The following is a 22,744-nucleotide window of genomic DNA, read 5'->3' as shown; positions in this document are numbered from 1 at the left end:
TCAACTACCAGGTTTTTACAGAATTCACTCTGCATTTTATTTGACTTGTACATGAATAGTCTCGGCAGACTTAATTATATTAGTGAAAAAGCACTTTCAACAAAATTATATGCTGACATCCCATAATTCATACTTACAGATTTGTGAAAACAGATTTATGTAAATCTATCAATTACTCTAGGTGACATTTTTAAAATTGAGATTTCATTTAAATGGTATTTGTAGAAATTTTTCATGAAAAATTTTACATGGACTATTTAAAAAATATATATCATACATTACTCCCTTAGAAGGACAGAACACTGTAACATTTGAACACCTTTGTTCTGTCGTCCTTCTGGAACAATGTAGGAACATGGGAGCAGGGTATCTCTTCTCTAAACCATATTTTTCTGAAAGGCAGACGGCTCTTCCTTTGTTCATTAGCTCATTTGTTCTTTGATTCAGTGAGCGTGTAGTTAATATCTGTGCTAGGGTTTTCTATGTCAGGAACTATGCTCCAGCTTGCCTTTGCTCAGTAGTTTAAAGCAGGGTGGGGAGACCGTAATCCAAGTGGACTCACTACCCACGTGTACAAAGATAAAGGTATATAATATATGGGCTGTGGAAGGACTGAGGTGCATTGAACAGTGTGTACTAGGAGTGGGACAAGTTGCGTCAGGTAAAGGGTCTTAGAGAAAGTCTCAAAGGATATGTGGGAGTTGGTGAGTTGGAGTTGTGTATTCCAGGCACAGGAAACTGAATGTTCATTTCAGGGTATGTGTGGAGGAGTAGTGGAAGTAAGCAAGAAGCCCGATGACGACCTTGGAAACCACAGAAGAAATGGATTTAGTTTTAGGAAGATCATCTGGGCAACATCATGGTGGACAACTGGTTTAGAGTTACAGGAGTCTAGGGAAAGGGTGATGGCTTAAGGTATTGTAGCAATATCCAGGTTAGAATAAACATGAGGACCTGTGCTAATGCAGAGGGGATGGGGAGGAGGGCAGATTTAGCTGGTAGAACTGACAGGATGGGATACCCTTATGAAATACCCCTTGCGTCAAAGTCTGTCTTACAGCACTGTCTTGTTAGACTGTGAGTTACTCCTTTAAGTCTTGGATCAGATGTTACCTTCTGGATGAGGCCCACTCTATTAAATTGGAGTCCTGACCCCTCTCCCCACATTCTCCTCTCTTTTTTCTTATCCCTTAGCCTTTACTTTCTTCTGATACACTGTGGAGCTGCTTGTTTTGTGTCCTTCTAACTGTATGTAGGGTTTTTTGTTTTTGTTTTTACAAGATTTTATTTGTTTATTTTAGAGAGAGATAGTGAGCATGCCAGTAAGTGGGGGAGAGGGGCGAGGGGCAAAGGGAGAGACAGAAAGAACTTCAAGCAAGGCTCCCTCCTGAGCAGAGAGCCTGCTGAGAGGCATGCTCTCAGGACCCTGTGATCATCCTGAGATCATGACCTGAATGGAAACCAAGAGTTGGATGCTTAACTGACTGACCCACCCCAGCACCCCAGGATTTAGGGTTTAATGAAGAGAAACTTTTTGTCTTTGGACTAGCAGAAAGTAGACTTTCTATAATTGTTGAACAAATGAATGCTAATGTGGTGAGAATATATAGGATGGCTTTTTGTAATACAGAGTTTTACTGTCACAGTTCCATGTTCAGAAGGGTCTCACTTCATATTAGTTGTACCAGGTTGATGATCAAGAATTAGGTGGTCTATTACCTTTACCTTTAAACCCTGAGGAGGTAATTGATATTCTGCACATGGTAGTAATCTGAAATAGAAAAGACTAAATAAAGTGACCCTTGAATTAAATGGGTCCAGAAGATTGTGTATTTTTAATAAAATATGCAATTAAATTTTTAATTAAAGTATGCTATTAAAAGCAATGTAGGTGGCAGGGGAATAGCTGCTGCTTTTGAATTATGCACAGCTTTGGGATAATTGGAGTTTTACTGTGTGTCTCCCAGCACTTTGTTACTATAAGGACTCTTCCTGCTTTCCTCTTCCCTGCCCTGACCCCCGTGTGGCTCTTGATGGGCCTCGGTCCCCATTCAGAGGCCTGTGGAGTACTTCAACTCTGTGCTTACATCACTTGACTGTGGTTCTAAGTAGCCTGCTTCTCACTGTTCTCCTCATGCCGGGAGCAGTTTATAAGTGATTTTTCTACTTCTTGTGAAGAAGGCATCTTCTGTGGCATACATTCTAGATTAAAAAGGACAATGCAAAACAAAGGCATTCACACATGCAGTGTATAGAGCACGTGTGCTGAAGTGTGGTATTTACCTGGAGTCTTTCAGTGCCTATGTGGAGGTCTTAGGCCATATGATTGTTCATGTTTTTTCTCTGTAGTGGGATTCTCAGAATCCTTTGCCATGGCCATTCGGGCCAAGGCTTGGATTAACGGTTCCAAAATCCCTGCGGGCCTTAAGACCACAGGTTGCTTGTAAGGAGGATAGCTGGGGACAAGTGATGTTGACGTTATTCTTGATGTCCAGTACCAGAAGGAATTTTTTGCCTTTTATAGATAGGATTTTTTTTTTTTTTTTTTTTTTTTTTTGTCTTGAAGGCTTTTTTTGGGAAGAGACTTAGCTTTGTCATTTTGTTCAGTTTTCTTTTAATCACGTTGGGTTTCTTTATACTTGGAATTTAAATGTAGAGCTTTATACATTTTTTTTTTTTTTAAAGAAACGATTCTTGGTTTTGGGATTATCAATATGCACGTTTCTAAATCAGAATGATTTGAAAACTAGATTTGGATGGTATGGATAGATGATGCTTGGTTTCCAAGCCTTCCCTGGTGGTTTATGACGGTTACTAGCTGATGAATAAAGAGTGTGAAACAGTGGATCCTGGCTAAATAATCTTTCTTGATTTTGACTTGATACTGCTTTTATTTTTTAAAAATCTGCACTCATTTAGGATAACCTGAAGTGAAGTGGTCACTATATAAGATGCACTTTACTTTGTCATAGGAATGAATAATAACATTGAAATTCATACATAATGAAACTGATATTTGCACATGAGGTACAGGAATATGAGATAGTGAACAACGGTCTCAAAACATTTTGTGGTAGAACCCTCTTCGAAAATGCAAGTTACATTATACCTCAAGCATATTGAAGATGAGGTCTGAATTCATGTACTTTTTTTTTTTTTTTTAAAGATTTTATTTATTTATTTGACAGAGATCACAAGTAGGCAGAAGGCAGGCATAGAGAGAGACGGAGAAGCAGGCTCCCCGCTGAGCAGAGAGCCCGATGCGGGGCTCGATCCCAGGGACCCTGAGATCATGACCTGAGCACAAGGCAGAGGCTCAACCCACTGAGCCACCCAGGCGCTCCTGAATTCAGTATTAACTAGCTATGATTTGAGTGCAGAAGAGCCTAGCATTTGAGAGTTCTGGATTCAAATCCTGACCACTACTTCTCCCTGCTCTTTCGATTTGAGGGAAGCTGATGACCTTGTCCAGCTTCAAAAAATCATACCTCCCTTTCAGAAGAGGAAACTGAGTATATCACCTGATACGTGTGAGGCTAAAATTAAACAGCGAAATACCCAACAAGAACTGGAAGGTGAGAATGGGGTAGGGGGGGGGGAGTCTTGCACTATCTTGGTATCATCTGTGAAACCTTATATTGTAAGCATTTAATAATACCTTAAAATGAAAATCGCTCAAGCGCCTAACTCCCTTGCACTTTCAGTGCCAACATGCTAATTCATCTCCTATAGTAGATTTTGCAGCAAATACCTCCTTTTGTATTGTCTTCCTTAGATTAATCGTAAAATTTTGCTTACTGCAGCACATTTTGATTGATGGCTGGTGTTCTTTCTAATAATGCCAATAAGCAAATTAGAAACTTGTGGAGGAGAAGTCATTTAGGGGTAAAATGTTGTCTGAGTGTAGTTGATTTACAGGTAGTAGAAACATGGCTGACTCACTGTTATAGCTAGCCATGATTGCTGTGGGGGGCGGTCAAGTCAAAGACCCATTTAGTGGATGGATCATCTGATGTGATGCTGGTGATCATGCCTTTGGTTTAAATACAGAACACCACTGTGTTTCTCATTCATTCATTTAGCAAGCTTTTGAGTGCCTACCATATGCTTAGGAGGTAAACGCTCAGAGGCCAGTCGGAGGGCTAAGTGGGGACTTACAGAGTAGGCTTTTTACTTTACCCGGTAACCCCAACTCCAGCTGGCACTTCTATGCCTGAGAGTGACCTCCTCAGGCCAGTAACAGTTTCTCTGAGCTTGAAGGTTTTGGAGGGAAGACATCCACTTGTATCTGAAAACGGATCTATAAAAAAGACAGTCTTTCTGCAGGGTTTCTTCACATGCCCAGACCCTTAGTACATGGCCCCTCTCAAGGGTTCCAGATGCCAGATTTGCAGCCCCAGATTCTCTCTCGCCATTAAAACTGATTCTCAACCTTGGCTGCATGTTAGAATCTCCAGGATTTCAAAAACCTGGTACCAGGGGCGCCTGGGTGGCTCAGTGGGTTAAGGCCCCTGCCTCTGGCTCAGGTCATGATCCCAGGGTCCTGGGATCGAGCCCCGCATCCCCGGCTCTCTGCTCAGCGGGGAGCCTGCTTCCTCCTCTCTCTGCTTGCCTCTCTGCCCATTTGTGATCTCTGTCTGTCAAATAAATGAATAAAATCTTTAAAAAAAAAAAAAAAAAAGAAAAACCTGGTACCATTGCTTCAAATAGACCAATAACTAAAAATCTTTGGGAAAAGGACTCCGGTATTAGTTTTTTTTTTGTTGTTGTTGTTGTTTCATATATTTTTTTAAAGCTTTTGTAGATGATTCCAGTGTGTGACCAAGGTTGAAAAAGCACTTCGATTAATTAGAAGCTGCTAAAATGCAGGTGTGAGGATAGTGCCATAGATAGGAGAAATAGACTGTTAATACGGTTATAATTGATTTGATACATTTTATTATCGAATAGCAGTGTGATAAACTATACAGTGTTCAGCTGCCTTTCCTTTCTCCATTATATTTGTAGCATTTTTCCTGATTATTATTTATTTATTAAGAGATTTTATTTATTAGCTCAAGTTTTAGGTGGGACGGAGGGCAGAGGGAGATGGGAATCTGGAGCAGAGCCAACGAGGGGCTTGATTCCACAACCCTGAATTCAGTACCCCAGCCAAAATCAGGAGTTGGATGCTTAACCAATGAATGGACTTGAGCCACCCAGGGGTCTTCCCGATTTAATTTTAAATAAATCATGGAACCTCATTAAAATCTAGTGAATATATGTTACTTTTCCTTACTTTAACTATTGACTGAAATATTTTACTTTCATCAGTAGTGAATATTCTCTCATCACTGGCCTCTGCAACCTTGTTGGGTAGAAATTACTCTCCTCATTTTAGAAATAAGGGAGATGTGGCTATCTAGAAGGTGAACAGCTCTTCAAAGTCAGAGAGCTGGTAAACAGCAGAGGCAAGATTAGAACTCCTGTGTGTCTGTCTCCAAAGCTTGTCTTTCTGTCTTAAACTGCTTGCTTGAGCAGCTTTTATGTTTAGCCCACTTGAATCCTGCTCAACGACAATAGAACTGAAGCACATTTCATAAGAGGGCACTATGCATGCGATAGACCCATGGTAAATGTTGAATTAGTAAAAAGCTGAATGCTTAAAATACAGTGGCTTCCCATGGAACAACTTAAAAATAGAACTGTGAGTAAAACAAAATCTCTGATTAGTGTGAGAAAAAAAAATAATGAACCGAATTAGTTTTAGCTCTTCCGTCACCCTCTTTTTTAAAAATAGGAAAAAAAAAATTACAATTTGATAACAGGGTATATGTTAGCAATGATTACCCAAATTCTTTTTTTTCCTTTTAATTGAGGTAAATTAACATATTAGTTTTGGGCGTTTACAACACCCAGATTCTGGTAGTGGTCCCAAAATACAACCACATGTTTTCATGGTTATTTGGTACTATATTTAGTGTTCTGTCTCTCTCTCTTTTTTTGTGTAGTTAATAGGAAACCACATTAGGGTAACCAGAGTGGCCATCCTAAATATCTGTATTCATAACCACATGTATCTAAAGTGCCCCAACAAGGGAAAAAAAAAACCCCTCAGTTTGCTATGAAATTGATGAAAAGAAATATATGTAATAAAATGTATTTGGACCTTTACTGAGCATCTTCTGGGAAATCCTCAATTAGTTTGGTTTGACTTTCAGTAGACTAAACTGGTCTTATATCGATTTTTGTTAACCTATTTTTCTTAGTGTTTCTTACCTTCTGAAACTGAGAAACTTCCTCTTGGTTGAAAAATTGGCCTTTAAGATTGGCTTTACTTATGTGTGCATTTCATTGATTTCAATCCCTTGAATACCCTCCGTTTTGTTTGAGAGTTGGGACATCATTGATTCAGGGGTTAAACAGCTCAGATGATAGGGAAAAACAACACAATACTCCTTGTTAAGCAACTCTTCAGAAATTGTGTTTTTATTATTTTTGTTTATATTCTTTCTTCCTTCCCTACATGTTCTCATTGGCTTAGATGTTCTCAGTATAAATCTTTGTATTCAGTTTTTCCTGTATCCTTATATAGGTCATCAAATCTCTTTTAGAAAATCATACTCCGTTTATTTGAAGAGGGTCTTCTATAAAATAAATGTGCACGTATACATATATGTGTACATTTGAACACAAAATTCTTCACCTTTTAAGTGGAAATAATTGTACTCGGTAAAGGCTGTAAATTTGTCAGAGTACAGTGTACAGAATGCTGGTAGATTCTTGGTTGATGCTTGATGCCTTCCCCTTTTATGGGTAAAGAAAATGAAACTGAAAAGTCGTGCCCGTGAAGCCCACTCAGCAGCTTGGCGAGGACTTGCACCCACAGTTTCTGAAGCTGAACGTTGCATTTGCTGCTGGGTGCTCTGGCTCAGGCAGGGCATGTTTGATGGAATGCTTTAGAGATGTGTGGGGTTTTTTTGTTGTTGTTGTTTTGTTTTTAAATGCACAGCTTGCTGAGTTCTAACTGATGTTTAAACTTGCAAATGTAGTAGACAGTAGCTGAAAAGAAAAGACCACATGTATATTTCTAGGAGAATAATATAGACTTCTTTTACTATTGAGAAGCCGTGCTGGTGTTAATGACAAGACCATATGCCAGAATGAGAGTGGATCTCTGTCATCAGTGGTGTAGAACTAATATATGCCTTTTTTCTCCTTCCCTTTCATTAGGGCAGAGCTTGGGATATGGCTTTGTGAACTACATTGACCCTAAGGATGCAGAGAAAGCTATCAACACCCTGAATGGATTGAGACTTCAAACCAAAACAATAAAAGTATGTTTAAAAATTTTTTTATATCTACTTGCAGAGCAGAGATTAAAAAAGAATTCAAGTCTTCTTGTACTTCTTTTCCTTTGTTTCATGCCCACATAGACACTTCTCGAGGAGGCATAGCAGAATTTTTTGCTTGTTGCATGATGGGGAAACTATTCACAAGTACTTTATATAATCACTCCTGTATTAACAAGGTGGGGGGCAGCAGCAACTTTTCTTCACTAAGTAGCCCGTGAAGCCTGCTGAATTAAATCTCCTTTCTTTGGAGTTATTTACTTTCTGTAAAGCTTGAGGAAACCTTTGACCAGTTCTTTGAGCCCAGGACTTGGCAGACTTGTTCTATAAAGGGCCAGGTAGTAAATACGTTAGGCTTTGTGGGTCGTGCAGCCTCTGTCATGACTTCTCAGCTCTGCCCGTGTACCTTGAAGCAACTGCAGCCAATAACTGCGTGAATGAAAGGATATGACTATGATCTTAGAAAACCTTATTTATGGAAGCTGAAACTTGAATTTCATGTCTTGTTATGTGTCACAAAACAGTTTTTTTATTTTGTCCCAGTCATTTAAAAATGTAAAAATCAGGGCGCCTGGGTGACTCAGTGGGTTAAGCCGCTGCCTTCGGCTCAGGTCATGATCCCAGAGTCCTGGGATCGAGTCCCGCATCGGGCTCGCTGCTCAGCAGGAAAGCCTGCTTCCCTTCCTCTCTCTCTGCCTGCCTCTCTGCCTACTTGTGATCTCTCTCTGTCAAATAAATAAATAAAATCTTAAAAAAAAAAAATGTAAAAATCATTCTTAGCTCATGGATCATAAAAAGCAGCTTGCAGCTGGATGTGGTCCTTCGGCTCTGTTCTGACTCTGCTCTGACTTTGAGGCGACTGACTGGAATGCTTATGTGCCACACAGGTTGTTTTTCCTGTTACGTTTTTTTAAGACAATTGGTCAGTAATCTGTGGATATTTTCTGGCTTTTGTGAATTTTTGAAATGCCGACACAGATTGTATCTGCATAAGAAGTTAATACAATTTGGAGTATAGATATTTTTTTTTTTTTAGAAAATAAAACGGATGTTGCTTCTGGCAAATGCTTAGTGCACGTGCCATCAGTATTGCCTCTCCTGCCCAGTGCAGACATTGCCAATCAATCATGGCAGTCTGTCTCACTAAGTCTATATGTGGCTCCCAAATATTTTTCAAAATAATGTTCCAGACAACCTCTATCAATTGACTCAAGTTGGAACCTATTTTCCACCCTTGATTTAAGAAGTCAGCTCAGACTATAGCCTGAAGTGGTGAGGGGAAGTTAGTCAAGGCTGACTGTGGCATCCATCTTGCTTAGAGACTTGTCTAGAAGATTTCTGCTCATTTTTTCAGAAATCTGGAAATGCAATGTCATCTTTGTGTTTAAAAGTTGCTTCTCTCAGAATTGTCAGCTAAGGTAATTCATTAGCTCTGGATAGTTTTTGATATCTCATTCTTTATATTTGTTGGCCCATAGGAAAAATGCCTCCCAGATCTGTCTCATCTAAAAGGAACTATATGCGGGGGGGGCTCCCAAATACATTTGGATGTAAGATGTCCAAGAATTGTCGATTAAGAAAATGTCCTCTGAAAATATTCACTTTAGCCAGATAATGAGCTGGTAATTATGCTACCAAAATTTGAGGGAGAAAAAATTAGATTTCTAATATAGTCTACAATCACAAAGACTTGTTTTTTTAAAATCTGGATTGCCTTTTCTTTTTCTTTCTTTTTTTTTTTTTTTAATTTTATTTATTTATTTGACAGACACAGATCACAAGTAGTCAAAGAAGCAGGCAGAGAGAGAGAGAAGCAGGCTCTCCACTGAGCAGAGAGCCCGATGCGGGGCTTGATCTCAGGACCCTGAGATCATGACCTGAGCTGAAGGCAGAGGCTTAAACCCACTGAGCCACCCAGGCGCCCCTGGATTGCTTTTTCTAATTTCCATACTTTTCTGCACACTTTTGGGGGGGGGTCACAAAGGCTAACCTTTTACTAGTACTATTAAGCACTATTACTATTAAATAATAACAAATGCTGTTAAAAAAAAAAAAGACCTCTAATATCCAGTTACCTTCAGATTGTTTTGTGTGCCCTCTGTCTTCCTAAGGACGTTTGCAGGCCTCCTCATGTTAAATTGATTTCCAGAATTGCTGCTAATTTATCTTAGTGTTGAGATCCTGAGTTGTGGTTAAGAAGAAATTGGAATAGATGGTTGGGATGGCTCATACCAGAACATACCCTTTTCTCCACTCCAGAAATAGCCGCCCTTATTTCATTCTAGTGAGTCAGTTCTTTTGCTCTAAGTTCTTCTGCAGTAATGTCCATAAGAAGGCAGAAATGCGGGGGAAACAGGTCGCCAGAGAATAAATTTCCACGGCCTGCAAGGAAACCATTGATGGCAGCTGCTTCCTTACTGCCCGTTGCCGGGCTTTCTCTTCAGGGCCCAGCTGCTCAGGCAGAATACGTGGAAGAAAGGACAGTAATGCCTTGTGGCTTTTAAACTGTGACATCTGCTACTTCTGATTTTCCGAAATGGGGGTGGGAGTGGTGGGGAAGGCAGCAGGCTACTTCTTTCCCCGCCCCCATTCAGTTCCTGTAAAAATACCAGATAACAGCTGGTATCCTCAATTTGGCCCAGATTTCTCTGAGAGGGAAAGCAGACCATTTTCCAAAACTATAGAGCACCATTTTTGTCTGTTTGTTCTTTGTATTTTTTTTCCCCTCTTATTTTCAGTGAGACATGTTTTGTGTGTTCTTAGGCAACATCTTGAGCCAGTTTTCTCCTCATGTTTGCTGCTTCAAGTACCTTTTGGAAGCTCCACTTAAACCATTCCATTCTCTGGGATACCATTCCATAAATTAGCCCTTTTATCCTTCTTGCGTCCATCCTGGCGGTGACTGTAGGACTAAACTTACATAAATACCAGTCTCCTCATGTTACTTCTCACTCAGACCTCTCTTGTATTTCCCTGCTCTTTCACCGTTATCGTTTGAGTTAACGTTGGAGTTGACCCAGTGTTATTACTACTTTTTGGGTAGTCAACCTGGCTCTTCCTTAGTGAGCTGATCTTCTTAGGCTCTGCACATCTGTAGTCTCAACTCCTGGCATAACCTTTCTTGCTGCTTTAGTTGAATAGCAATCTCCCCATCTATGGGAGCCCGTCTGAATTACTTTCTTCAGCCACTGCCCCCAATAAAAGAGTTGAGACCTTAGTGCTCAAAGAGCTTGGCTAAGTCCAGGCCGTTGAAGACAAAACTCTTACATTTAATGTGGCAAAACTCTTTCCCTTTAGAAAGCTGCAGTAGACTAATTAATACATACATCATATATGAGTATACAAATGTTTGTTTGCTCCTCTAGTTAAATCTTCCAAGCCACCTAGCATTTAGTATGCATTTGGTAGAATTCCTAGTAATTGCAATATTGAAGCAGTGTATCAAGTGCTGTGAAAGGTGGTTTATTTAGCAGTTTCTCCTGGGGCTTCCTAATAGCATTAGCCCAGTAGGGTTTTTTGCAATAGATGGATGGTGTGTTGAATAAATGACAAATATTCAGTATTTCTGCCGTGAGTGAAGCAAAGTCCCTCAGGCACTGCGAAATCCTAAAGAAATTATTCCTAAACTTGGTTGCATTAGAATCACCAGGAGAAGTGAATTAGAAATTCATGTTCCTGGGCCCACTACTGAGCTACTGGATCAATGTCCAAAGGTGAGATGCAGAAATCTGCTTTTTTTTTTTTTTTTAAGATTTTATTTATTTATTTGACAGAGAAATCACAAGTAGGCAGAGAGGCAGGCAGAGAGAGAGGGAGAAGCAGGCTCCCCGCTGAGCAGAGAGCCCGACTCGCGGCTTGATCCCAGGAACCTGAGACCATGACCTGAGCTAAAGGCAGAGGCCTAACCCACTGAGCCACCCAGGCGCCCCTGAGAAATCTGCTTTTTTTTTTTTAAAAGATTTTATTTATTTATTTGACAGAGATAGATCACAAGTAGGCAGAGAAGCAGGCAGTGGTGGGGGGGAAGCAGGCTCCCTGCTGAGCAGAGAGCTCGATGCGGGACTCGATCCCAGGACCCCGAGATCATGACCTGAGCCGAAGGCCGTGGCTTAACCCACTGAGCCACCCAGTGCCCCAGAAATCTGCTTTTTAATAAGCTTTCCAGTTCATGACAGCAGGTCTAAGGCCTAGCATGCAGAACCACCAAAATGTACCTTTTCTGAATAGGTGGGTTCTCTATCTATTTGGTATTTTTGCATTCAAAGTTCAGTTTGTTTTCATCTTTTACCTTGATAATCTTCTTGTGGATAATTCTTAGCATACTGAATGATAGATAGTTCAGCATTCAGAGTAAAGAGAAGTTCATACCATCTTCACTTTTTAAAAAATATGGCTTAGATAGAAATTAGAAAAGTTAATATGTTCACCTTACGTTAGAAAGATATTTATTTATTTATTTTTTAAAAAGATTTTATTTATTTATTTGAGAGAGAGAGAGAGAGAGACAGAGAGAGCACGAGCAAGGATAAGGTCAGAGAGAGAAGCAGGACTCCCCGTGGAGCTGGGAGCCCGATGCGGGACTCGATCCGGGACTCCAGGATCATGACCTGAGCCGAAGGCAGTCGTCCAAACCAACTGAGCCACCCAGGCATCCCTAGAAGATATTTATTATAATAGCATTCATAGGTTAAAGTTTCAAAGTGGTTATTGTCTTCTCCTAAGGATCACATTTTTTTCCTGATGATGTTTATGTTTGGCAGCTTACCTTGCTGGTAATGTCACACCATCTCTGGAGCTATGTGGGAGGCAGTCATGATAAAGCCTGCCCACATTGTCCCTGACACTGAGATGGTAAATATGGTGTGAAGAATTCAAGATGTTTTTAACTTCTGATATTAGGGAGTGTAGTGAAAAGGTAGTATATTATGTACACAATTCAGGTGTGGGGGGATGGGAATCTTACCATGACACTGTCAAAAATTGTATACTGGGGCAAGGGGGTGGGAATCTCATCAAGACCCCACTGTTCCCCAGGGGAGCCCTTTGTTCTGTGGACTGCTTGGGATCTCAGTGGTTGTGACTGCTGTGTTCAGTCTTCATGTTCTTTGCTTATTTTGTTTTTAGGAGTCTCAGGTACTGATAAAATCTACACTGGTATATGAAACATGTATGGCTTCATGCTAATACCCTTCACCCACCAAGGGAAAATGTATTTTTTGCCTAGGTTAATGGTACCAGACTTAAATTCATAATTAATAGAGTAAAATATTGAATATTTCCAAAAAGTCTTATATGCTCCCCCCGCACCGCCACCCCCAATCAAGTACTGTGAATAGGTGATGGAAGTCTTTCCCTCACCAGCATCACTCCCAACTTCTCCCCCTCCTACAGAGGGTGTAGAAATATTTGTTATTCCCAAAAGTGGGCTTGCTTTATCTTGGATGTAGGAGATGTTATCTCAAGGAATAGAAGTTTTTTGTTATTAATGGTAGGTACCCTGAGAAAATCATGGCTTCTCTGCCCCATTGAAGGAAAACAAAATCCCTATTTGGAAATCCTACCAGCATGGAAAAACTGCCTAAATTTTGGTTTAGATTAGATAGGTTTTTTTCTTAGTCTTTCAGACATAAATCAACCTAAATTTTACCTTTGCTTAAAAAGTTATTAATTGACATATATTAATGGAAATTTCTCATATTAAAATAACCAAACCACCATTTAAAGTCATATGGAAAAACTGTTATAGAAATTGAAATACTGGGTGCCTGGGTGACTCAGGGGGTTAAGCTTTTGCCTTCAGCTCAGGTTATGATCTCAGGGTCTGGGATCCGCCCTGTATAGGGCTCTCTGTTCAATGGGAGCCTGCTTGCCCTCCATCTGCCTGCCTCTCTGCCTACTTGTGATCTCGCGCTCTGTCAAATAAATAAATAAATAAATAAATCTATCTTTACAAAATTGGAAATCCTAATTACAAATAGTGTCTATTTTTGAAGTGTTCAGTTCGTTTGAAGAACAATTAAGTAAAGCCAATAGACCTTTATTCTGAGCCATTGTGTGATTTAAATTATTTTTACATTTATATCTTTTCCTCACTAGCCTATCCTTTTTCCAGTAACTGTCATTTTACAGACTTCTTTTGGTGTTTGTTTAGCATGAACTATGTCCTTATTGTTACTACTTTATTTGTCTTTTCATTTTATTAATGGGGATTTTTAAAGAACAAAAGTTTTAAGTTTTGACAAGGTCTAATTTATGAATTTGTTCTTTTAATAAATAAAATGCTTTTGGTATTGAATGCATGATACCCTTACCTAACCCAGGGTCACAAAAATTTCTTCCTGTGGAACTATATCCTTAATATAAGAGGAATACAGAACTGCATTTCTGAAATTTTAGTCTCCCTGACATTGATAAAGTGTTTTAACTGACTTTGTGATCTTGGACAAGTCTTTTAATCGTCTAAGTTTCCATTTTATCTGTAAAATTAGTCAATTTATTCATCACTGAGAATGTTCATTACTTTTTTTTTTTTAAGTTTTCCATGGTCTGCCAAATTACATTGTAAAGGGTGCAACTATTTAATAAATATTAATGAACTCATGGTTATCATGGAATGTTTAGTTAGTGGTGAAGTGTAGTACCCCATTCTAAAGAGAGAACAGTTTTAAATGTTTCTGTTTGCCATTGTTGAAAGTTTATCAGCCACAGTAAAATCTGTGCTGGGAAACCATTCTCTAGCTTCACCCTGTTTTGGTACAGAATTACTAGGGAGGGCATTGGTTCTCACTTACCATTTAAACCATTCTTTTATAAAATTTAATTCTGACCATTAGAAAATGCTACATAAATCATCGACTCTTTAGGGTTGAGAAGGATCGGTCATGGAAGTTGGAAATGTAAGTGAAGTTAGGCTTGCCACCTGCTGCGTGCTCCGTTTGAATATCTGCAGCACCATTTTGGGATGTTTGAGACAAGTGGGTTTCATAATAGCAGTAACGCTGAGAGCTTATGCTTTTGTAGGAAGTTTGAAAGCAGGTGGTAGGGGAACCACATAGAATTAGTGGAGCAGTAAGCATGGGAAGTAATGCAGAAGGGAGCCAGAGAGTGATGGGGCATGATAAAAGGCAGCTGTGCCATGCCAAGGTTTTATATTGTAGGTGAGGGAGAACCATGAAAGCGTTTCGAGCAGGGCAATGATGGGTTGGACTTAAGTATTTGTGAAGAAGGGAAGTTTTATTGGTAGAAATCCTGCATCTCTCTGAGCATCTCAGGCTACCCTAGTGTTCTTTTAGCTCTTGTAGTTGATTTTGTTTTCTGTGTAGGTACAAAGTGTAGATGTTTGTAGAAGTGTGAGCTTAATAGACTTGAACAAAGCATCTCCTATAAAGTACTCCACATTTCAGTACTGCTGCATTTGGATCATCATTTACCTTTTACCTTGACCAGATTTGGAAATTTGAAAGTACTAGTCTGAAGGACAGGCCTCAAATTAACTGACAACTTCTGAGATGTAACCTAAGCTGCTATTTGGCTGGTCAGACTTTTGTTGTGGAGGGATAAAAAAAGTGGAAAAAGTACATACCAGGAGTGGAAGTGAGTATGGAAGCTGAGTGAATAATTTCTTTGCCTTTTTAAAAATAAAGACTGGATGTATTGTAATTTCCTTTTTAACTCATGGTCTGGAACTTTCCATAGCCATGTGCCAAGTTTTACCAATATATTGCTACATCAGATTATCAGAACCCTTTCAGTGCATTTAAATAAAACTCTTATATGCACACGGAGACTAGTTACCATTGTCCTCATTGGAAATGAGGAATAAGATATTAAAATAATGGTATTATTTGTATAATGTTTGTCATGTGTTGGGAGAATACTCCATTGTGAGCCTGATTTTTTTTTTCTTTCTTTTTTTTTTTTTTTTTTTTTAAGATTTTTTTTATTTGAGAGAGAGAGAGAGGAATGGGAGAGAAAGGTCAGCAGGAGAAAACAGACTCCCCAGCGAGCAGAGAGCCTGATTGTGGGACTTGATCCCGGAACTCCAGGATCATGACCCAAGGTGAAGGCAGTCGTTCAACCAACTCAGCCACCCAGGCGCCCCCCTTTTTCTCTCTTTTTTTTTTAAACCACAAAAAGCACCATAGGTTGTTACTTACTCATCTTGGCTGACCTGGAGAGTGTGGCAGGTTGGCCTAGCCTAGTCCAGAACTTCATCAGTCCAACCTCAGGCCTATTAGTGTTACTCCTGCGTCCTTCCAAGCTCCCTTCATAGTGTAAAGGAGGACATTTGAAAATTTCCAGAGGGCAGTAACTTGGCATTATCTGAATGGCTTTTCTGTAGATTGGTTGGTAGAGCAGAGGTGAGCCTGCACAGAGGGATAGGCGAGGAGGAAGGGTCCCTGTAGCATTGTCTCCGCTTGTTTCCTGCTCACCCCTGCTTGTGAATCACAGGACAGGGGGATGGTGGGAGAGTCTCAGCACTTGATTGAACCCATCTTTCTTAGGAGGGAATTTATAGATCATTTTATTTTCCAAGCCTCTGCTTTTCCTGCCGATTTCATAGATGTGTATCAGCAAAAGCATTTCGGCTAGGCACTGTTAACGCTTATCTGCTTATCTTTTCTACTGCTCTTTAAGGGTAGGGTAGGGCTTGTGGCCTTTTATTTATGACTTGGGAGAAGTACTAACAGGTAGTTGAGTGGCTTCAGTGTGTCCTGTAAAGTTAGCTTGAGAGGTTAAGATGGGTGTGCTAACTTTTGAAGAAGGGTCCCTTAATTTCTTGCTTTATCTACTTTTTGTAGTAGTTGCATAGGACTTTATCCTTCTACTTGTCTGGATTTATGCAAAAACAATAGTCTTTTGTAGGCACATTTGTCCTACCCCCCCCAACCCTGTTTTTAAGGATTTATGTATTTAGAGCAGTGAGACTGGGGGGAGAGTCAGTGGGAGAAGCAGACTTCCCACTAAGCAGGGAGTCTGATGTGGGGCTCAATCCCAGGACCTCCAGATCATGACTTGAGCCAAAGGCAAAAGCTTAACCAACAGAGCCACCCCAGCACCCCCAGGCAAATACTCCCTTTGACCAGTAAATGCAGCTCAGGTTAAGGGACTTGTTCAAAACCCAGTGCACTTGTTCAAAATCCTAGTGCACCACTAGGAACAGGAATGTAAGGACACGTTGGCTGACACTGGTGGCTTTTATTGTTTTCTTTCCATCTTGTATTATTGATATTCAGGTGTTTTCCTTATAAATGGGTTAGATACCACTACAGACAAATGGAATATTTTCCTGGGGACCTTCATTGGGATGTTTTATTGTCTTGAGACTTTCTGAATCCGATATCTGTTAGGTGTGAGAAAACGGAGCTCTTCCTAGTCGTGGAAAAACTGCTGCCTTTTGGGCTGAGTGCTGTCGACATCCACACCTCCAGCTTGAGAGGAAAACCAGTGTCTGGAGGTCCTGGTTAGTGGATGGGCAAGTTCATAGAGATTTAAGTATTTTGATGGTAATGGGAGAGAATTATTATAGTAACTGTCCAGATCTCTCTTCTCTAGGACACGACCCATTCGGAATGTTTTTCTGGTAGGTTCTTGCTAGTCTTAGATGCAGGTTTAAAAGTTAAAGTGCATTTGTCACATTTGTTTGCAGACTCTTTACAAAAGCACGTGTGGTCCATTTTCTTTATCTCTCACCTCTGCCAGATTTTCCTCTCATTGCCCTTAGCATCACTTCTAAGCTACAAGCACTAATCTGGTTTGTGGGGTTTTACTTTGGATGTTTCTTGACCTATTGTTGATGGTTAAGCAGAGAGGGAGGGCTGTGTTTTAAAAATGGTATAGGCAGTCTGATGCGTGTATGCCCCCATCCCAAATGAGAAGTGCTCCTTTGAATGTCTCATCAAGACCTTGAGCCATAAGTCCTGGCTTTCTGTCTTGCTCTCACTCTCCTGGTCTAGCTTTCTCATTTGTAAAATGGTGGGGTGGTACTGATGACACAATTATTGTATAGCGTGTTACTGAACATCTAGAGGTAGAAAGTACTTGTGTTGGCCTGTGACTTTCAGAAAGAGAAGATCAAGAATTTCAGTTTTTCAGTCTTTTCTATAGTTGAGTAGTATTTTAGAAATCTAATTGGGGAAATTGAAAAGCTACTTTTTCTAGATGAAAATAGTCACCTGTTTAGTTCGTTGGTTTAATTTTGTTGGATATTTGAAAAGCTATTGTAGTTACCTTGTGCTATAGAGAAGTGGGTTGTGAAAAAAAATCAATAAATCATGCTAATGTGCTCCATTTTTTGGTCATTAGTATAAGGTTACCTCCTCCCATAGGAAAGAGAAGTGTAATCCTTCCTGTATAGGTTCTGGGTTTGCTAATGAGTCTTGAAGTGACCCTCCCTGACCCCCAGGTGAGCAGCAAGCACCTGCCTGGTCGTGGAAACTAGTCATTCAGAAAATGTTTTCATTTCCACAAATTTTGTTAAATGACTGTTTAGAAATTTGACTATTCCTATTTGTTTTCACCCAAATGACCCTGTTTGTATTCCTAGAAAGATTCTGGAGTCACTGAGAGTGGCTCTCACCTCATAGAATTAAGCACAGCAGCCTTTTAAACAGACCAGCCAAGCTGATGAGCTCCCTGATCTAGCCGAGCCCCAGTCAGCCAAGCTTGTTTTTGGAAATACCTTGGGATGAATTTTACGGGCTTTGTTTTACTTTTACATGTTTATATTTGTCAGTGATTCTTATTCCTATATCCTTTCAAGCTGCCTGTGAATTTCTTACTCACTTGGAAACCAACATTGATTGGTGACAAGGAGGAAAACTAGTTTCTAGGAATCCTGAGTATGCCCCCAGAGTATGAGGATTACCTGTTTAAAGTCCCCCTGTGTAAGGGAGTTCCAAAACATTAACATTCATCAGAATTCCTGGTGTGGTGTGGTTGATAAAATGCATATTTCTGGACTCCAGTAAAACTGACTGACAGCAAAGATTGAATTTAACCAAACATTACAGGTGATTGTTAATAGGTGGTGGTCTGACCTGAGAACCATTGTTTGGTGGACCTTAATGATTTGAACTTGGATAGGTCTGTGGTGCTTGTTTCAAAATAAATCTACATGTAAATAAGATTTTCATTTGTGGGCTCTATTATAAACTATCTGGAATACTTGTGGTTAACAGATGTACTTTTAATGAATATAATGCTGGACTTAAATAAAACACTCTCTCTCTCTTTCTCTCTCTCTCTCTCTCTCTCTCACACACACACACAGTACTCATTTTCAGAGCATTTCCGTGTCATTAAATAATTTTAGCTTTACAAGTACATAAATGTCATTTAATATTTGATTCTGAGGGTTGGGAATTTGCAGCATGGTTCTTCTGGGGCCCATTCATTTAAAATGGATATTTCATGTTAGTATAGAGATTGGGGAGTTGAATTATATGATTCAAGATAGTTGTGAATCCTTAGAATATGGAAGTTGCTTTTAAAATGCAATAGAAATTAATTTCCTATTTTTAGGCTCCCAATTATGCCCCTCTTCTCCCCCTCCCTAGTATCTGGATGTTTGAACTTTTCTAGTCATGGTTTGAATAAATGGGAATTTGCTCTGTTATCATAAATACTCTCTCACATCGCATGTTAGAAATATTGAAAGGAACAAAACCTATTTACTGTATGTCACCTTAATTTAGAACCTTTTGACCTATAAATTGAATTTTGTCCCAAAGCTATGTGAAAGCAGTGCAGACTGTCACCAGAAGGCTTACAATGTCTCTGTTCTCAGATTTGCAAAAATGGGTTAATAAGTAATTGTCACCAACTTACAGGATTTTCCACAGTGTTCTTCATTAACCAGTGTCTTGGGGGAATTGTGAAATATGCATTGTCTGCACACTGCTCTGGCGTACAAAGTCAAATGAACCATGAAGGTGAGGGCTAAAAACACCCCTCTCACCTTTGTACTTTGTCCTTTGAGTATTAAAGAACATTGATCTACCAAGTGGCAAATGGGGTACTATTTGGTGGTTTAATTACAGCCAGTGAATGTTATTGATGCTATCAATCAGCAAGACCCAGGGAAAGGGCACAGTGCCAGACCATTCGCTGCTCCCGACAGTGTAATTAAATACCTCAGGACTGGATTCTCAAGGTAAAGTGAGAGGTGCTTCCGCACATCTGAAGCAGGAGAGCACTTTGTCTTGCAACACAGGTAAAGGTGGTTATCCCCTCCTGTTGCTGCTCTTTAAATTTTTGGAGGTGTCTACAAATGGCAGTGATATGGTCTGTTCCTTGTGTACATTTAAGGTTGTTGGTGTTTTCCTTAAAATCCCTCTCTCTTGGGGTGCCTGGGTGGCTCAGTGGGTTAAGCCTCCGCCTTTGGCTCAGGTCATGATCTTAGGGTCATGGGATCAAGTTCTGCATCGGGCTCTCTGCTCACTGGGGAGCCTGCTTTCCCCCTCTCTCTGTCTGCCTCTCTGCCTGCTTGTGATCTCTCTCTGTCAAATAAATAAAATCTTAAAAACAAAATAAAACCCAACCCTCTTTCTTGTAAGATCTTCACAACTGTCATACAAAAGGCTTTAGGAATACAATAATTATTTTTTCTTAAAGCTGTTTGGGGGGGATATATAGCTTAGGTGTCTAATAGATATTTGGAGAATGAGGGATTGTCTTTGAATGAGACTATTAGTCCCTCAAATCAGTTCATTTAAAAAGCTTTCCCTGTGATTATTCTCTAATGTCTAATCATGTTGAGAGAAAAATATCTTGATAGGTTGAAGTTATAAAACATTCAGTAGTATTTCAGGGATTATTCCTTTTAAACTCTCTATTGAGTAAATTTTTCATAGTTGTATAACTTAATGTCAGGTCCACAAAATATATTTGATAAAAGTTTCTTTGGTTCTGGGGAGGATTTATTTTATTTATTTATTTATTTATTTTTTTTTGGGGGGGGAGGATTTATAATAGCATTCCTATTGTCCTTTTTTTCTCTCTTCCCAAATATTATTACATGTGTTTGACACGTAAATTTTCATCTAGGTCTATTTGAGAGATAAATGCCTTGTGCAATCCAAAATGTTTGTTACTCCTCCCCACCCCCCTCAAATGGTGTATAGTTTGTACTCATTAAGGTTTACCAAAGACAGGCTCACCTTGAAAGAAAGTAAGGTGGTTTCCTAACTTTTTGTGCATATGCGTGTGTACATAGAAGCATACACACACTAGATTCCTGACAGTTGGGTTAAAACAGGCCTGAAAACACTTCTTGGCTCTTGTGATTTAATTGTAATATAGGTATGTGTTGCAAACTGTTTTTACATTTACAACAGGTGTTTGAAGGAAGATTGTTAGAAATTTTCCTTTAGATGTTTGAGAAATAATTTTTTAAGGACGTTAAAGGTTTAGTAAAAGTGAGTATTTCATCTTTAAGAGCCTTATCCCACTAGGGGCTTTACATTATGTGAAATCATCATAGCAAGTTCAACAGTTTGTTTCCAAGTTTGTATGGAAGGGCATGTGCTTTTAAAAGTTATTAATGGCCACTGTACATGTGCTTTTTTTCCCTTCTCCTCCCCCACCAAGGTTAAAGATATCAAAAGTAATACTAAGAAAAGAATCGCAAATTTTTTTTTAAAGACTGTACAATCTGGGGGGGTAGGGAATCTTGGATAGGGAGCATCTGTGAGTAATGAAGTACTTAATTCTGCAAACATTTTGAGTGTCTAGTATGTACCAGTCAGCTTTGCTAAATGTTGGAGCCATGCTAAAATATGACAAGATATCGTCTTGTCCTTGATGTCATTGTGTAGTAGGGAGAGACAGCACTTACTTTATATGACCGTTTTTTTGATGTATGATAAGTGAATGCAGAGTACAGTGGGAATGGATATGTCACTGGCTATTGAGAGGCCTCTGCAATGGCTTCAGAGGTGATAGGGTTTTACAAAATAGGGTTTATCACGCCGAGAAAGAAGACAGGTATTAGACATGAAGGAATGTCTCATCCAAAGGCATAGAAGCCTTTATGTGACATGTACTTTTTGGAAGAAACTTACATCTGGAAACTATAAAGTGTGCTCAGTCTGTTGAGTATTAACCTTCTATTGAAAATGATTGGGAGGAAAATTTGGTTAAACCTAGCCCCATAGTTTACATTTATCCTTTTTCAGTGAAGACCTAATTCATGAAAGGAACTATAGAGATGAATTTTGGGCAGATTAATTCATTTGTTCATAAATACCTCTCTGCCTTGTTCTGCAAAGATCCATGGTAACCTGTGAGATTCATTTAAGATATTTAAAAATGGTACCAAGATGAAATTTCTCTGTGGAGTATTTAGTGTACACACAGAAATAGGATCATTATATTTTCATTACTGTATGTATAAGTAGGTCAAAGAAGACTTGGATATCTGAACCAACATTGTGGCGAAGCAGTTTTTCTTCTACTTATAGAACAAAGGGGAACTTACTATAGATCATATTTAAGTTAGCTTTTATTTATTTATTTATTTATTTATTTAAAGATTTTATTTATTTATTTGACAGACAGATCACAAGTAGGCAGAGAGGCAGGAAGAGAGAGAGAGGAGGAAGCAGGCTCCCTGCTGAGCAGAGAGCTCGATGCGGGGCTCGATCCCAGGACCCCGGGATCATGACCTGAGCTGAAGGCAGAGGCTTTAACCCACTGAGCCACTCAGGCGCCCCTTAAGTTAGCTTTTTAAATGGCAACACTGATTTTGACTATTTTCACCTAGCTTACTATGGGAAAATTACCTCCATATCATCTATGTGTCTGACCCACGTATTGTATATGTATATGTATATGTTTCTGTAGGCTGTCACTCCCCTGCTTATTGAACGCTTTTCTGTCACATAAAAGGGCTCCAGAATCTGTCCCAACTTGGTATTACAAGGTTGTCTTTGTTCTGCAGTGATCCTTATCTTGCTCACCTGGGCTCCTCATCCTTGAAGATGCAAGTCAAAGTCTTATTTCCTGCCTTGGGTCATTCTCTGCCTATACTGTCCTATACCAAGGTCATTATACTGACTTTTTATTTTGCTATTAAAACATTTGCTTATTTTATTTTATTTATTACTGTATGTTACCTTTTTTTCCCCTTGGATGGTCTACTCTCAGAGGAGCAGTCAGATTTGTCTTCAGAGCAATTCACAAAATACTTAAGCTTTTATTTAAAATTTCTGAAAGAGGAATTTTCTGTATATATTGTTTATAAGGAATGGTGGAGATGTGCTCTCTATGCTCAAAGATAGGAAAATTCACAATTTAAGTGAAACCAAAAGTGAAACTCTGACACTTCCTGAGAGGTCTTACTGTTTATTGAGGACACATCCAACTGAAGGGTATATGAAGGGCTTACCTGCTTTTTCTTTTCTACAGTTAAT

At 39.4% G+C, this 22,744-nt stretch overlaps 1 protein-coding gene across 20 annotated transcripts in view; it reads left to right on the top strand.

Moving 5' to 3' along the window:
* The window catches only part of ELAVL2 (ELAV like RNA binding protein 2), a 286,534-nt gene that overhangs the window by 120,623 nt on the left and 143,167 nt on the right, over positions 1-22,744 (top strand). For all 20 annotated transcript variants that reach the window (XR_007122204.1, XR_007122201.1, XR_007122206.1 and 17 more), the window contains one exon: positions 7,213-7,316. Coding sequence is in view for 13 of the 20 variants with exons in the window: in XM_047699246.1 (XP_047555202.1) it covers positions 7,213-7,316 (104 nt within the window). In the remaining 7 variants the exon portion in view is untranslated. The remainder of the gene's footprint in view (positions 1-7,212; positions 7,317-22,744) is intronic.

Source organism: Lutra lutra, chromosome 13, assembly GCF_902655055.1.
Source record: "Lutra lutra chromosome 13, mLutLut1.2, whole genome shotgun sequence".
Classification (NCBI taxonomy): domain Eukaryota; kingdom Metazoa; phylum Chordata; class Mammalia; order Carnivora; family Mustelidae; genus Lutra; species Lutra lutra.
This window is presented reverse-complemented; position numbering and strand designations above follow the sequence as displayed.